At 37.1% G+C, this 15,126-nt stretch overlaps 1 protein-coding gene across 4 annotated transcripts in view; it reads left to right on the top strand.

The window, feature by feature from the left end:
- The window catches only part of DLG2 (discs large MAGUK scaffold protein 2), a 1,087,547-nt gene that overhangs the window by 663,422 nt on the left and 408,999 nt on the right, over positions 1-15,126 (top strand). For all 4 annotated transcript variants that reach the window (XM_019472611.1, XM_019472613.1, XM_019472612.1 and 1 more), the window contains one exon: positions 10,290-10,340. In XM_019472611.1, coding sequence (XP_019328156.1) covers positions 10,290-10,340 — 51 coding nt within the window. The remainder of the gene's footprint in view (positions 1-10,289; positions 10,341-15,126) is intronic.

Genomic DNA, 15,126 nt, shown 5'->3' with positions numbered 1-15,126 from the left:
CAAGCCCTCTCCAGCTGCTGGTACAGACCCCTTTGCACACACCAACGCACACACACACAGTGGATCCCTCCAATAACTGAGCTTAGACACATGGTCCATCCAGTAGCTGGCCCTGGATCCTTGCTCTTCCCCCTGCACAGTAACACACACGCACGGGTGTCTCAGTCAACCCTTGGATCCTAAAGTCTCTTGGGCAGTTGTCATGGACCCCTTGTCCCTCCAGTAGCCAACTCCTCCAGTTGTCCCACTCCCAATTACACACACGCCCCTGGCTTCTGACTGCATCACCTACTCACCAGCTAGCCCAGCTTGACGTTTGCTGGCAATCATCCACTGCCATACACACCCGCACGCACTCCAGCTGCTGGTGCCACAGACCGCCATACCCATACACACACACACACACAGAGAATAGAGCACCCCTCACCCAAGAAAATACGTAGAAATGGAGTTTAATAGAAGATGTGACAGACAATGCTCAGCAGGCACAGGGCACGGACAGGGAAGTGCACTGACCAGCCTTGTTTACATGTGACTGGCCCCTTTTATCTCTTTATCCCTCTGTTTTCCCATTCTTGTTCCTCTCCAAATCACCTTTATCCCTCCTTTTTCCAGACCTTCAGTTCCTCCCCTAAAAATCTCTTAAGTCTTTTTACAACGCCAAGATGCTTGTTCCCCCAATGTGTCCCACCCCCATAGGCAGTGATACGCTCCCCAGTCCGTAAGGTGCTCTCCAGCTGACCCATGGTGCTGGGTGTCACCCTTAGCCCATGGGGATGAGGCTTCCCTGGGAGGGGATGGGTCTCTGACGGGGTTATAGGGGTTCCACCACCTGCCCTTGTGCCTCTGTGCTCTTGTGTGTGTGCTCACCTTTGATGGGCTGATGGCTCCTGTGATGAGCCTGCGAGCAGCCAGGCAGGGTGTTATTTGGGCTCCCTCACCTGCCACTGACTCTCTGTGTTCCCTTCTGGGGGTGCAGATGAGCTTTTATCACATATCCTAACACAACATATTCCAACTATGGGATGAGGCAGAAAAAAATGTAATCCTGAAAAATAACACATCTATGGAGCAGACATTTTAGAGCATGTACAGTGTAGCAAAGCCCAGGAATGCCTGTTTAGTGGCCTTGTGGATATTAGAGCATTTGATGTGCAGGAGATATATTATACACAAATCTACCTACGATGATCACTGACCACTAACTTTATTACATATTGGTGAGATAGGAACCAGAATATTTTCCAAATCTCTGCTGCCATATAGTTTACAGTTCAGATGTGGAAATCCTAGGTTTCATTATGTGAGGAAGCATGTGGAGAACATACTAAAGATACTTCATATAATTGGTAAATTATGCTCTACTTCTGAATAGGGATGATGCAATACTTGATATTTTAAAGTGGTATTGCCTAACATTAAATATTTTCAAAGTATTTCTGCATTGCAGTTGTGCATTTTAGTGTATTAAAAATATTCTTAGAATATTTTTTCTGCCATAGGTTTTTTCCCAACACTGCTTTCTTAATCTGAGGGGGTTTATTGTACAGTACAAGCTTTTTGTGCTTGTTTTAAAAAGCATTATGTGTCAGCATTTTTCTCAAGCTTTCTTTTGGCTTTTTCCTTAGTGCTTCAGCAAAGCATCTCTGCTGTTGTATGCAGTAGTTAATAGATAACCTTGAAAGCATAATCTTTTTTTTTTTAGAATACCGAGGTAATGCATAGAAATTATTTCAGAAGTAACATTTCAAGATTTCGTCTTTGTATAGGAAATTAAACTGAAGGTGGATTAAAGTGATTTTTCCCTCTCTCCTTAGATTTAAGTTGAAGAAATTTTTATGAAAAACTGAAATTTCTCTCAAACTGATACAAACCAGTTTTTCCCACCAAGAAAGCTGAGAAGCATTTGGAACAATTTGCTGAATTTTGGCTAGGCTTAGATTGTGACTGGTGATGATCAGTTGTGCTGTATTAGCTGCTTCTCAGGGTTTGCACTGTCAATCCCTGTGAGCAAGAGTTACATCAATTTTCTTTCCCTGAGCTTGTGAGGAGGAGCAGAAAACCACTTTGATTTTGTCTCAGCCATTCAGATTCTCTTTTATTTTTTTTCTGCAGCAAAATTAATTGGGCATGAGGGAGCTGTTCTGCTATGCTTTTAGATGTAGAGTGCAAAGGACTATGGCTCCCTGCCCATACATACACTAAAAAGTCTTCCAAGATTTTAAGAGAAATAGTGAACCTTTCTGCTGGTGTAAAAATATTTGTAAAGCAAGTGATTCATGTGTAAAAAGCTTCTCCTGTGGAATATATGAATGTTTATTTATAAATGTACGTGTACTTTATTTATGTGAATATTCCTTATTTCTCATCTTTATTATCTGTGCAAGTATTTTCTTTACCTTTTCAGGTCTGCTCCCTCCTGCAGGTGTAAGCACATCCACAGATGAATAAATGTGACATCAGTTAGATTAGTACAAGCCCAGTGACACCAATGGGATTGCACCAGTGTTACTGAGCGTACAGTTTAGCCTTCAGTACTTGTTCTAGAGTTAACACATGAGAAGAAAAGAATTCATTGTGGATTGTTCATAGGCAATAGGGTGAGAGAGCAGGGAAGGGAGTATTAACTCTCAAAGGTAAACAAAGGTACGGGGAGACAATTTTAGGCATAAAAATATGAGTCAGAGTACGTTGTCATTTAACAAATTGCAAGGAACTAGATTATGTTGGTTGTATGTTTATTTGAGGAAATGGGGCATGCCCATTATGTATATTATATATATTTAGTTATATGATTGCTACATAAACATGTCATGGATATCAAAGAATGTAGTAAATTATTGCTGTTCTTTCCTTGCCTTAAATTTTCCCAGTTAGTATTCTATTGATTTCTCCCTAAAATGGAGAGAAAATTTTATCTGAAGTGCTTAAATGAATCAAACAGCCCACAGTTTATGTATTCATTTCTGCCTTTTAAACACTTTAACTACAGTTACCAACCTTTTAAATAAAATTATGCAAATTACAGTATTAAACATTATTAAAATAACCTTGTAAGTCCCAAGTAACAAGTACTTCATAATCTTTGTTGATGAAATAAGGTCAATCAAGCAACAGCAATTTTCCATTTTTATGTATCATCTTGTGCATAGAATGAAATATCACACAGGAAAATCATTTCTAGAAATGTATGAACTGTTCAGACTGTTGAAAAGTTTGATGGATTTTCTTCTAAAACTGAAATGGACCAGAGATATAGGAACCTGACAAACTGAGAGTTTACAATAACTCATATGTTAGGCTGTCAGCAACGGCAGAAGCACAGAAGAAAATGAAAGGCAGAGTGACTGCGAACTTCTGAAGCCATATAGCAAATGACCTGAATTGCACAAGAAAATGTAATTTTGTGGAAAGAAATGACTGTATCCAGTTCTCTGGAATGCACTGTTTCAAATTCCTGCACTGATGTATATTATAAATTCAAGATAAAGAAATGTAAGGAATTTAATGAAATTATTTTTTTAGGATGCACATCCTAAAAGTCTAAAGTGTCTCTATATAGTCAGTGGGCAGACACAGGTTCCTCAAATGGGAATTCCATCTGAAGACTGAGGCACATGGCATAAATCGCCTCCTCTTGATTCCTCTCTCCAGTGCCTGTAAAAAAAAGCCTAGATGACTGCTTAACTTAGATTTCTACCTATTAGATAGCTAACATGATGGCATATGAATTTCTCTTAAAGAGAGAAGGTTGTAAGTACAAAAGCTGAAATTTGCTTTCTTCTTTTGTTGATACTAATTTTGTACAACTTGGAAGTACTAGCCTAAACGGAATTCACGCATGGATGTAAGTTCATTTCCATTTATGTGAACCCCATTTGAAATTATGATGTCTGCTTTGATCTCCTCCATGGATTATGCTTATGAAACTGGGAGTTCTGCGATGGGCCTGCATTAGGTGTACCGAGTGCTTACACTTACAAGCATATAGGCACTTTTCTTCTGTGGTGTATATGGCCAACCTCAGAATACGGACAAAACGAAGAGAAGATTAAGGAAAATTTGATGGCTCATGTTGTAAAAGACAGAGTGTTATCACATACCACATAAGCTAAATAAAATAACAAGAATATCTAGGAGGAGGGTATCAAGTTATATGTTTTTCGGACTGTAGAAAGTGCCAGATCTATGGAGACAAAACAGCTAAAAAAATTCTAGATCGTTGCTGAATATGGAAAAGGATTGCGAGGACTGAGAGCAGCAAGTAGGGGAAACCAGAAGAGAATCTCTCATTTAGACGAGATTTTGAAACTATGGTTAAGCAGGTGAAGCATATTAATGAAAGGAATCAAGGTACATGGAGTGTATGAGTGACTTAATAGGAGTTGTGGGAGAAGATTGTGTTAAAAGTTTAGTTGGAAAAGATGAGAAGGTGGAAAGCTAATCATGAATAATCCTTTGGATGAAGTGGGATTAGATAAAGTATGTTCAATTCGGTATGTATGTGTGTGCATCTGTATGTGAGAGAAAAAGAAAAGAACAGATTTGGAGGTAGTATGAAGGAAGAAACAAGTAAAAAACATGAAAAGAATGAAAACCAGAGGAAGCAGTGGAGGCTGAGGTGGAGACATGAGAAGCTGCGACTAGTGCTAGGGGATGGTGATACACAAGTGATACAGAAAACATGATTTTGTTCTGAACAAGATTTGAGAAATAAGGTAGGGTAAAATGAAGTTAGCGATTTGGGAATCAACCAAAGAGTGATAATGGTTACTTGCTAAATGGGTATTTTCTCCAGGAGAATGAAAACAAGAAAACCAAGGGCAACAGTGAGGGAGGAAGAAGGAGAGGAAAGGATGAGTACGGTACTCAAACAGTGAAGAAGAAGGCTGACTAAAAATTAAGACCTGAGAAGGATATAGGAGACAAATAAGGTAGGGTAAAATGAAGTTAGCGATTTGGGAATCAACCAAAGAGTGATAATGGTTACTTGCTAAATGGGTATTTTCTCCAGGAGAATGAAAACAAGAAAACCAAGGGCAACAGTGAGGGAGGAAGAAGGAGAGGAAAGGATGAGTACGGTACTCAAACAGTGAAGAAGAAGGCTGACTAAAAATTAAGACCTGAGAAGGATATAGGAGACATCTAAGAAGAAAAGAATGAGCAAAAAAAGCACCCTTTGAGCAGGTTACAAGTTGATCATGACTGTGCGGCAGATCTTTACAGGTGTTGACCAAGAGCTGGCTTTGGCTTCTTGGAGCTCTGCTAATCGTGTGTTGAGGGTGATATCTTCCCTAAAGGATGTACAATGACTGGTGGTCGAGGGCTCTGTAGGCATCTGTGGAAGGATCCACAAATCAGTTGCACGTATACTGTAAGACCTATTCCTGATAAAGTATAAATTTCTTTCAAAACCATGTAGTCTTTCACTCTTCATTCTTCACACCAGAACAGTCGTATTATGACAAGAAAGTTTTAGGTTATGGTAAATTTTCATTCAAAGAGCTTAACATATTGTCCTTGTTTCCTAAAGGAAATATGGGTGAAAAGAAGGAAGTGGGTTTAATTATGCACTGTGATTAAAAATAGATGTGGGGTATTTTGTATAAAAATCCCATAAAATGCACTGGCTCACTTAGATAAAGAATATTAACATGAAAAACTTTCTGGCAGCCTCTTTAGGACAATTTGGAAACACAAAATCACCATCTTTGTAATCAGAGAGCACAGGAGGCTGTTTTCTGTATGTTTATATGCAGTGTGAAAGGAAACTATTAATGCTTTTAGAAAACAATATCTAAAGTACATCAGCAGGTTTCTTGAAACAATAAGGAAGCTTTGACAATTAATGAAGAAATAATCTAAATCTGGAGGTGGCAAAGGGCTAAATAAAGATTGCTCTTTGGTCTGGCTGATAAAACAGAAATCATGAAAGGCTATTTAAATCCTATACTTGTTAAATTACCCAAATGGCTTTGACGTTTCTGAAATGTAAAATGTCCTGTCTTAATTATGCAGTAAATTGGAAATTTTTAAAGGACAAACATGCCCTAGGGTTACTTGTACAACAAGAATTTGGCAAGCCTGTATTCCAGTGAGGCTTGGGTGGTTAGGCAACTGGTCAAACCATACAGCCAAAAGAATCAAATTTTCATATTGAGTGAAAATCAGTGGCAGGGTAGTTATCTTCCTATGCATATGATAATAAAAGTAGAAGAAGCAGTCTTCTTTCTTGAAGACAGCTGAAAAACAATATCCAATTGAATATAATTAAAAGCGGTTTTGTTTGTAATAAAAGTCTACAGATGTTGTAATTTTTAGGCAAAACAGTCTTCTTGAAAATAAGACTAAACATAACAAACAGCTCTAATGACATCAATTTTATTAGAAAGAATAGCTGCAGTGGTCTCAAAATATTACAGTTGTATAAATTGTCAGTGTTTTGATGCTGTGGCCACTATTGTAATACAGTTCTTATCATTAAATTCATATGATGATCTCTTTATTGTATTGAGTGGTGGATGCAGTGGTAGATGTGTAGAAGACTAGCAAGAAAGAATTAGGCAACACTTATTTGTTTGAGTGTAAGCAGGTCTATCGCATCAAATAATTGCAGAAGTATAAAAAGAGCATCGAATTATTATTATGAGAAAAAAACTTCTCCATAAAAGTCTTAACAAAGTGACAGAGTACATGAAAATTAAAAACCCAACAGAATGTTATTCTCAAAGATTTTGGGAATCTATCATAATCTGTAGAACTGATTTTCATTAAAGGACTACTTCAGCTGTTTATGTCATCCTTAAACTGCACTAAACAAGAGGAACTTCCTGGAAAGTCAGAGTAAAATTCTTCACGTAAAGGAACAAACAAATCTGAGTTTGTCAGGTCCTTATTTTGGTGTTCTGTGTGCTGGCTTTATTTCAGGTTTCTCACAAACTAGTATATAACTCTAATCACTACTAGAGTTGGGCTTGTGGGAGCAGGTGCTGGATATCACGCTGTGCATGTGCTGCCAGTTACAGGTGCAGACAAGCCCAAAAAAGCAGTCAGAAAAGCTGCTAAACCAGAGATCTGGCCTTTCACTGGTATATAATTCTGAAAGGCATACTGCATCCCTTAAGCAGAACAACTTTGTTACCAGTCTAGAGTTAGGAGTAATGCAGAGAAAACTGATTTAAGGCAAGTGCTCACCAAACTTTAAACATCTTTTTTAGGCTCTGTTTGTACTCAGTGAAAGGAAACCTCAGGGGCACAATTCATCTAACCTATCTGAGATTTCTAGTGTAGATGAAATTAATTAAGACCTAGAAGTGCCTGCTTCTTTTCACTGAGCTAGATGACTACCTCACATTTCATCATTATAAATATAAAAATTTAGTTGGGATTAAAGATATCTGTTGTCAACCTTGCACACCTGAATAATGCGAAAGAATATTCCCAAATGGACACATAAATGCTGATGGTTTCTTTGGCTGTGTAGAACAAGAGAAAACCATATGAAAAGGTTTGGATTTTTTCATAGCTATTTAAAATCATAGAGGCCTTAGTAAATTTTGCTGTGTGTTCTTGCTGCAATCTGATATAAAAGCAGAATTCAGAAAACTCATGTAAAGAGAGAGATAGGAACAGGTTCCCACTACTTGAAAGAAATGGAAGTTGCAGGTTCAGACAGTCTGTTTAGGTGCTTTGTCAGGCCAGAGACTGTCAAGTTAAAATGGACAAAAACAGAGGGTATGTCCGTATGCTACTAAATGAGAGGACCAACAAGCCAGTTCCAGCGCTGGAGCCATGATTCTCCTCCTGCTTAACTGTTGGCTCACTCCTTGGCTATTTGTTTCCAGCAGGCTCCAGACAGAAACAGCCTTAAGCACTGAGACTTGGCTGAAAATTGACTCTAATTTAGCAGTGTAGGCGCGGCCAGAGAGTCTAAATATGAAATAAAGTGGTGCTAGCAATGAATGGTACTGCATACATCATTATTCCACCTGCCTCAGGTAGGTGCAGTATCTTATTAGATCCTTTACAAAAGAACTGCATTGGTCTTCTGAGCAACCAGCAAGAAAAACAGGGCAGTGAACTGCATATGTAGATATATATGCTTAAATAACAAAAGGAGTTGGATCAAGATCAGCTTTTTAATTCATATCATCCCTGCTGCTATGGAACCTGATAATGGATCTCTGCTGCGATTAATGGCAATTTGAACTGAAGACCTTTTTGGAATCGTGGCTGTGGATGATAAAAGGAACCCCTCAGATGATCATAATCAAGATATTGTTTGTGTGCAAATACAAATTGAGTATTCAGCTTGTGTTTTCTCCTTTCATCTTTATACAGAGCTTGCTCACTTCTCATGTCCCTCTTTTTCCCATTTTGCTGCACTAACGAGTTTTTAATGCAAAGGAAAAGTGATTATAAGCAGTGAAGCGAAGACAGCTTTATAGAGCAAGACTGAGGAATTGAAGACATAGATCAGAGCTATCCACCAACCTAAGATAAAAGAGAAGTTCATGAAAACAGAGGCATATAGATAGCTTTGATTTCATTATCATTAGACAAGAAAGGACAAAAAATGGAATAGCTATAAAGCTGTCCATACCTAGCAAGTTGCCTATATTAATAAAAGAGTATGCGGAAAGCATTAAAGGGATAACATAGAACAGGAAAATATCCTATAGTAAAATTTTTGTTCATATCTGTTTTTAGTGTAGTGTGGTGTGATTACCAGATTGTAGTAATGTTAAAAATACAAATATTATGTATGTATTAAATATTTTATTCATTGATGCTGTGTTTTCATTTCATGGTTAAGCATGGTTTATTTGTTTGGACTTTTCTCCCTCTCCCTCTTTCTTTTTGAACACAGATTCTGGGGGTTGTATTTCTATGAATGATTTCATGGTTTATCAGATCTTGAACTGCAGACAAATTAAATAGTTGGTGGCTTTTATAGGAAGCTTTTGTTTGGTAGATACATGTGCCTAGTTATAATATTCACAAGAGAAGTACCTAATTACATTTGAAAGGTGTTTGACTAGATAAAGAATGATTTGTGTACAGTGTTTTCTGATTGCAGTTAGAAGGCTAATATAGAAAATTAGCAGCTGGGAGTGGGGAGCAGTAATAAATGTTCTTGTTCTGAGAAATAACGAATTTGTTCCTCCAAGATTAGGTCAACCCTAATGCTTCACTTCAGTTTTGCTCTTACAAAATATTTTTTTTTCATTAAGTATAAATTAAGTAAAACACTAAAGCAAAACTATTTTCCAAGAAATATCCTAGCATCACAAAAACTAAAAGGCATAATTCATGGGCAATATCTATTATTTTTTTGATTAATCAATATTTTCTGGTCAAATAAAAAAATTGCTGACTAGCTGTAGCTAAGGGACACTTTGAAATTCTTCTGAGATTTTAATAACAGAAGTATTTTCATTACTCTTCAGTTTACTTACAATATAGTCAGCTTTTGTAGCTTTCTCAGATGTGGTCCTCTACCCATTTAAGAAATGAGGAAACTAAGAAAGGGATGTTAAGTGAGTTGCCTAGAGGGACAGAAAAAATCCATGTCAGACTGGAACAAGGTTTCAGAATACTGCTTAAATCAGTGTCATGTCTTCAGCTGATAGATTTCTTGTCCGGTGCAATCCATTTTGGTGCTCTACATTTTGTAGCTTAATTTATTTTGACACTGAAACTCAGCGTAAGAATTGCATTAACATTCTGTGCCTTTTTGCCATTCAGCTGTCTATTGCAAAGGTCCTCTGTCATGTTCTTGCCCTAGGTTAATACAGTAAACAAGATGTATTTCAGTATATGTGTCAGTGAGTGATTTTTACATAAGTACTATGAATTTCCTGTCTGCTTTTGTATTGCAACGTAAATTGGAGCTTGTAAGGCAACGAATAATTAATCTGTCTTCCATTTGTGAGAATAATTTTTAGAAACAGGTCTTCTATTGTTTACATGAAACTATTACCTTGGAAACTATTTAAACATTTGCACAAAGTCCACAAACACACTATATCAAACATCAGTCATATTATGTAAGTTATCCATTATTTCAGTGTTTTACATACGGAACTGTTACTGTTTTCAAGTTTATAGGCTTGATTACATGCCATTCAAGACAAAGGCGAGCTAAGTAGGCTATAATTTAGATAGCCTCACCTATATGTTGAAAAATGTGCTTCAGTAAACTGATCATACTGGAATATCTGTACAGTATCCCTACCAAATTACCTTCCATGTGCATTTAAGTAATTTTCTGACTTTATTTTCTTTAGGTCAATGGAACAGAAATTGAATATGAATTTGAAGAAATTACTTTGGAGAGGGTAAGTATAATTTATTCTTCTTTTATAGGAAAAAATATAATCTGTAATAAAAATAATGCAATTACTCATGAAATTAAAAGTGGTTAAGAATAAAATTATTTATATTCTGAATAAAGATGTCCACTCTTTATTCTAAACTATGAAAATGTGAGTGATATAACAGGATAACCTTTTCATGTTTTTAAGAAGTTTCAGGTGTAGCTACTTGCAGACCAGTATTCAGAATGCTTTTCTTTTCCACAACTATGTCAGTGCTCGACTAGGTGTTTGATTATTGGGAAAAGCCTGTGTGACTTTGTAACTCCCTTTTAGTTTGTGAACTGGAATTGAGGAATCTTTTCTCTTTTAACCTCCTTGCTTTCCTTGCATATGTGCATGATAATAGAAGACATAGTCTTATACTATAAAACAAAAATTCCAAAAGTATTTTTAATGTTCAAATGACTGTATAAAAGCTGTAGACCATATCTATGTGTAAAGGATATGTTTATGCAAGTCTGAATTGCACGAGCTATAATCAGGGCTGGCGGTGAAGGCTTTGTTGGTAGTGTGGTTTAAAAGTAGCACAAAAAAAAGAGAGAGATTTAAAATTTGTGCTGCATCATATCTTCCTGAATTTGGTGGGGTCTCCTTGCCTTTTGGTTACATAACTGTTTTCTTCAGACTGTGGAATTTCTTTGCCACAAGATCAAGACCAGCTGGGCTGCATATTTTGTGAGAAAGAAAGTCTAAGCTTTGTCATGTATCGTAGTCCTTACAAAGATTGCTAACGGATGCAAGATTGTCATTGCTGAATTCCTTCAATATTCTACCAACATTCTGGTAATATGAAGTTTTATCATCTTGAAGCAAACACAGTTAGGCTTCTTTCTACATAAAATGTTTTGAGTGCAAGGCCGGATTTACCAAGATGTGACTGATGCCATGTGAACAAATGCCTGTAAGGTAGCAAACTACCATTAAATTAGATATTTAGATTATACAATTCATTGCACTTTTTCGGCATGTTATATTTTTAATTGTTCAGGATAATGAATTTCATAACAGTCCAACTTAAAGGGATACAAGTTTATGTTCTCATTGATTTGCTGCTCTCTTGGGCAAATTATGAAAGAGCAATATATCTTTTTATCATAGTCATCCTCATAACAGATAACATATAAGGTTATAGGCACTTTTTATCTACTGTCTCTCAACTTATTTGCGCATCACTAGTTATTCATTGGACTAGAGTTTCCAAAGGTCACTGAACAGAACACATGCCTCCTGGGTGATATTTTGAAAACCACTTTATTTTTAATAGATGTGTAAGTTATCAGTGTACATACTGCAGAGCAAATGTGATTTGCATCTCCTGTACCTGTCTGATGCAGATAATTAGTTATTCATAATATAATACCACATAATAGCAGTTAAAGACTGATCAACAATAGCAAAAAAAGCTACAGATTTTAATGGAGGATATTTCAGTTGTTTTCTGGATGCTGCTGAATATGTGGCTTCTGATTATTACTGCTTGAAATGTTCTGTCACATGTATCAGTGTTTTGTCTCAAAGGCAGGGTACTGTGTCTGCTGGTTTTTGTGTGAGATATAAAACACAAGTGATTGCCTTTAAATAGCTGTCATTTATGTTAGACTAAAAGCACTTTCAGAAGAAAGACAGTCTCCATGTTGATTACCCATTTTCTTCCACAAAACCGCTTTTAGAAATTAGATGGAAAATCATCTCTCTGTATTTAATGGCAAAGCTGCAAAATATATTAAGGTTGCTGCTGTTGAGAGATAAAAATGCAGTTTGCCCATATCAAACAGTTAGTAATAAACTTTCCATTTTAAGTCCAGTTATCCAGGTTACAGAATTCTGCATCCCCAAAACCATCAGATATTTTCTTCATGACATTTATCCACATTTTGAAATAGTCAATATAAATTATAATTGGACAATTGGACAATAATTATAATTGACAATGTAAAAGATAAATTGGTTGAAGTTGTATTAGGGCTTTGGGACTCTTTTTTTTTTTTTTTTTTTTTAATACCAGGATGAAAGGGAAGGTGGTAAAGGATTGATTACTTCAGAGCATGCCCCAGTCTCTATAGACTTGGAAAGGACACCATTAATTTAATTGTATGAGGTCACCTTCATCCACAGGTGACATGAATTTGTGGGATGTATTCCTGAAGAGAGTTACTGGCTTAGGTATGATCCTTGCCCCAGGATGAAGAGCCGGCTCCATCCCTTGGGGTAACATCGGACCACTGTGTGCATGTTGGCAGAATGCATCCCATGTGGAGCTGGGGAGCAGATCAGCAGGGTCTCAAAAATGCCAAAAGGAAACCCTGCTGAGGGACTGGGAGGATGGACAGTGCAGAGCTTGCTGAGCATCACTGAGCTGCCTGAGACCCAGCTGGGGTACCAAGAAATGACTGCAAGGACACAGTGGGCTTGTGTAGAAAGCTTTTTTTATTTTTGCTCTCTGACATAATATTGTTCAGTTGTTTCTATTTAAAATGTTGGGTCCTAGTTTACAGTTTAACAAGACTTGGGGTTTTGAGCTTAAAAGGCTTCAGTGAGAGCTCACAAAGATGATGAATTTGAGGCAGATCCACCTTAAAGCTGTGATCAATGCTGCTCCAGGAGTTAAGGAAGTTGCAAGTACACCTCTGCCAGCCCCCTCCTTAGTGGCATGCTCTTATCCTTTTAACTCTTCTTCAGTTGTGCCAGCCACTTATCAGGTACCATCACTAATCCCTGAGCCCAAGACAATCACTGTTAAATAAGTGATCCTCATTTAGAGCTCTCATAAGAGCCTACTTGAGTAACACAATTACACAGTTAAGAGAAATAAAAAAAATTCTCTTTGAAAAAAAAAAAAAGACAGTTTTAATTCCTTCAACTACTTCAGAGAATGTGTGATTTCCTCTGCTAACTTACAGGCATAAAATGCAGATTCAGGTGTAGACTAAGACTTGGCGATTTGTAATAAACTACAATGCCCAAATGCACACTTAGAAAAAATTCCTTAAGATAAGCCATTACCTTGCTCTAGCTTGAATATTAAAGACACCATAAAAAGGAAATTCTACATAAATTGACTCATATTAGTGCAGTGATGTTAGTCTTCCATTACTGCAGGACTTGAAAAATGTATCTAGCACTACCAAGAGACCAATTTGCACTTGTAGATCAGTGGTCAGTGTAAGAGAGAACTGAATAGACTCTGTGACAAAGCCTAGCCTAATTTTTCTAAGCTGGAGGAAAGTTTTAATTGATTGACTCCTTGGTACAGGGCTGAGCTTGGAGACATATGCTGAAGAGAGGGTTTTAATAGAAGTTGGTGGAATATCAGCCAATATCAATGGTTACCTTGAAAAACAGTAAAGACAGACAGTGGGTCACTTAATGATTTATGTTGGATTTCTGCCAAGTTCAATGTCTGAGTTCAGATCTCAGTACTTTTTTGCTCGTCTAACCTTGCCTGTTCTTTAGATGTTAGAGAAAAAGAGGGCAGTTATGACTAGTAAAGCTGTTTCCACATAGTCTTTTGATGCTTCAGCACATATTTTCATTCTGTATCTGTATAAAAGTAAAATTATATTACTTTTTGTGGAATAGACTGTTTAGAAAAAATAAATGCTATCAACACTGGAACTAAAGACATCTAGTTCTCAGTGCATTCGCATCATGAGATTGACTGACCTTGGTATCTGAACAGGTCAAGCTCTGACTGAGAATTTTCCCAAGGCTGAGACATGCATGAAATGCCTCTAATTCTTTTTCTTTTATACTCCTGTGGGTTCTCTGGCCTATGATAACAATTCAGGTTACACTGCAGAATGTCCCTGTTTTTAATGAACCACATCGTTTTATAAAGTTTTTAGGAACTTACTGTTTTGTTTCCTCCTCACTTTTTCAGATTTGGTTGCAATTGGCTATTGGGCTTACTACTGTTGAGGTAGGGACAGGCATGGATCCTCACATAGCGTAATTATTTCCTTAGAAATTCAGGTTAAAGATATTCCAAAAGAGTAAATTCTCAGTAATGATTTATCATCTGGGAGTGTGCTGTGATAATTCTGATAAATTTTATTCTGTATCCACCACACGCTCTGTTCAGTGGAGAGACTGAAAACCTACTCTCTTCTTTCCTTTGACTTGATATTTCAGTGACATCAAGTGCCATGACACGATTCCATTTTTCTAGTTCAAGATTACTGTTCTCTAAAAGGTTGGATTTCCACCAAATTCAAGACCCTATTCAAATCTCAACTAGAAAGGCTAAAACTATAATCATAAGTAAAATTAAAGGGTTTAACTTAAAAATTGTGAGGGAATGGTGGAAAAAGCAATCCTCATGCATTTTGGTAGAGTAAGGAATTAATTTCAGGCCTGGGCTTTTATTTACTTTGGTACCTTGTAAACCTAAGAGATAATTACTATTGTACTATTAATTATGCTGTTTTCATCACTAATTTCCTTTGTGAAATGCAGAAGTTTGCAAAAATATAAAGAGGTGCATTCCACTGAACACTGAAGAGCAGTGGGAATTGGATTGTATTCAATGACACAAGGATTTTAATTTGACTCAATGTCTTATTTTTTATATCTATCTTGTTTTGGCAGAGATCACAGAATCATAGGATCATAGAATGATAGAACAGTTTGGGTTGGAAGGGACCTCTAAAGGTCACCTAGTCCACCCCCCCTGCCATGGGCAGGGACATCTTCAGCTAGATCAGGTTGCTCAGAGCCCCGTCCAACCTGACCTTGAACACTTCCAGGG

Source organism: Aptenodytes forsteri, unplaced genomic scaffold (assembly GCF_000699145.1).
Source record: "Aptenodytes forsteri isolate BGI_AS27 unplaced genomic scaffold, ASM69914v1 Scaffold180, whole genome shotgun sequence".
NCBI classification, from domain to species: Eukaryota; Metazoa; Chordata; class Aves; order Sphenisciformes; family Spheniscidae; genus Aptenodytes; species Aptenodytes forsteri.
Note: the sequence above shows the minus strand (reverse complement) of the source record. Positions and strands in the feature narration are given on the sequence as shown.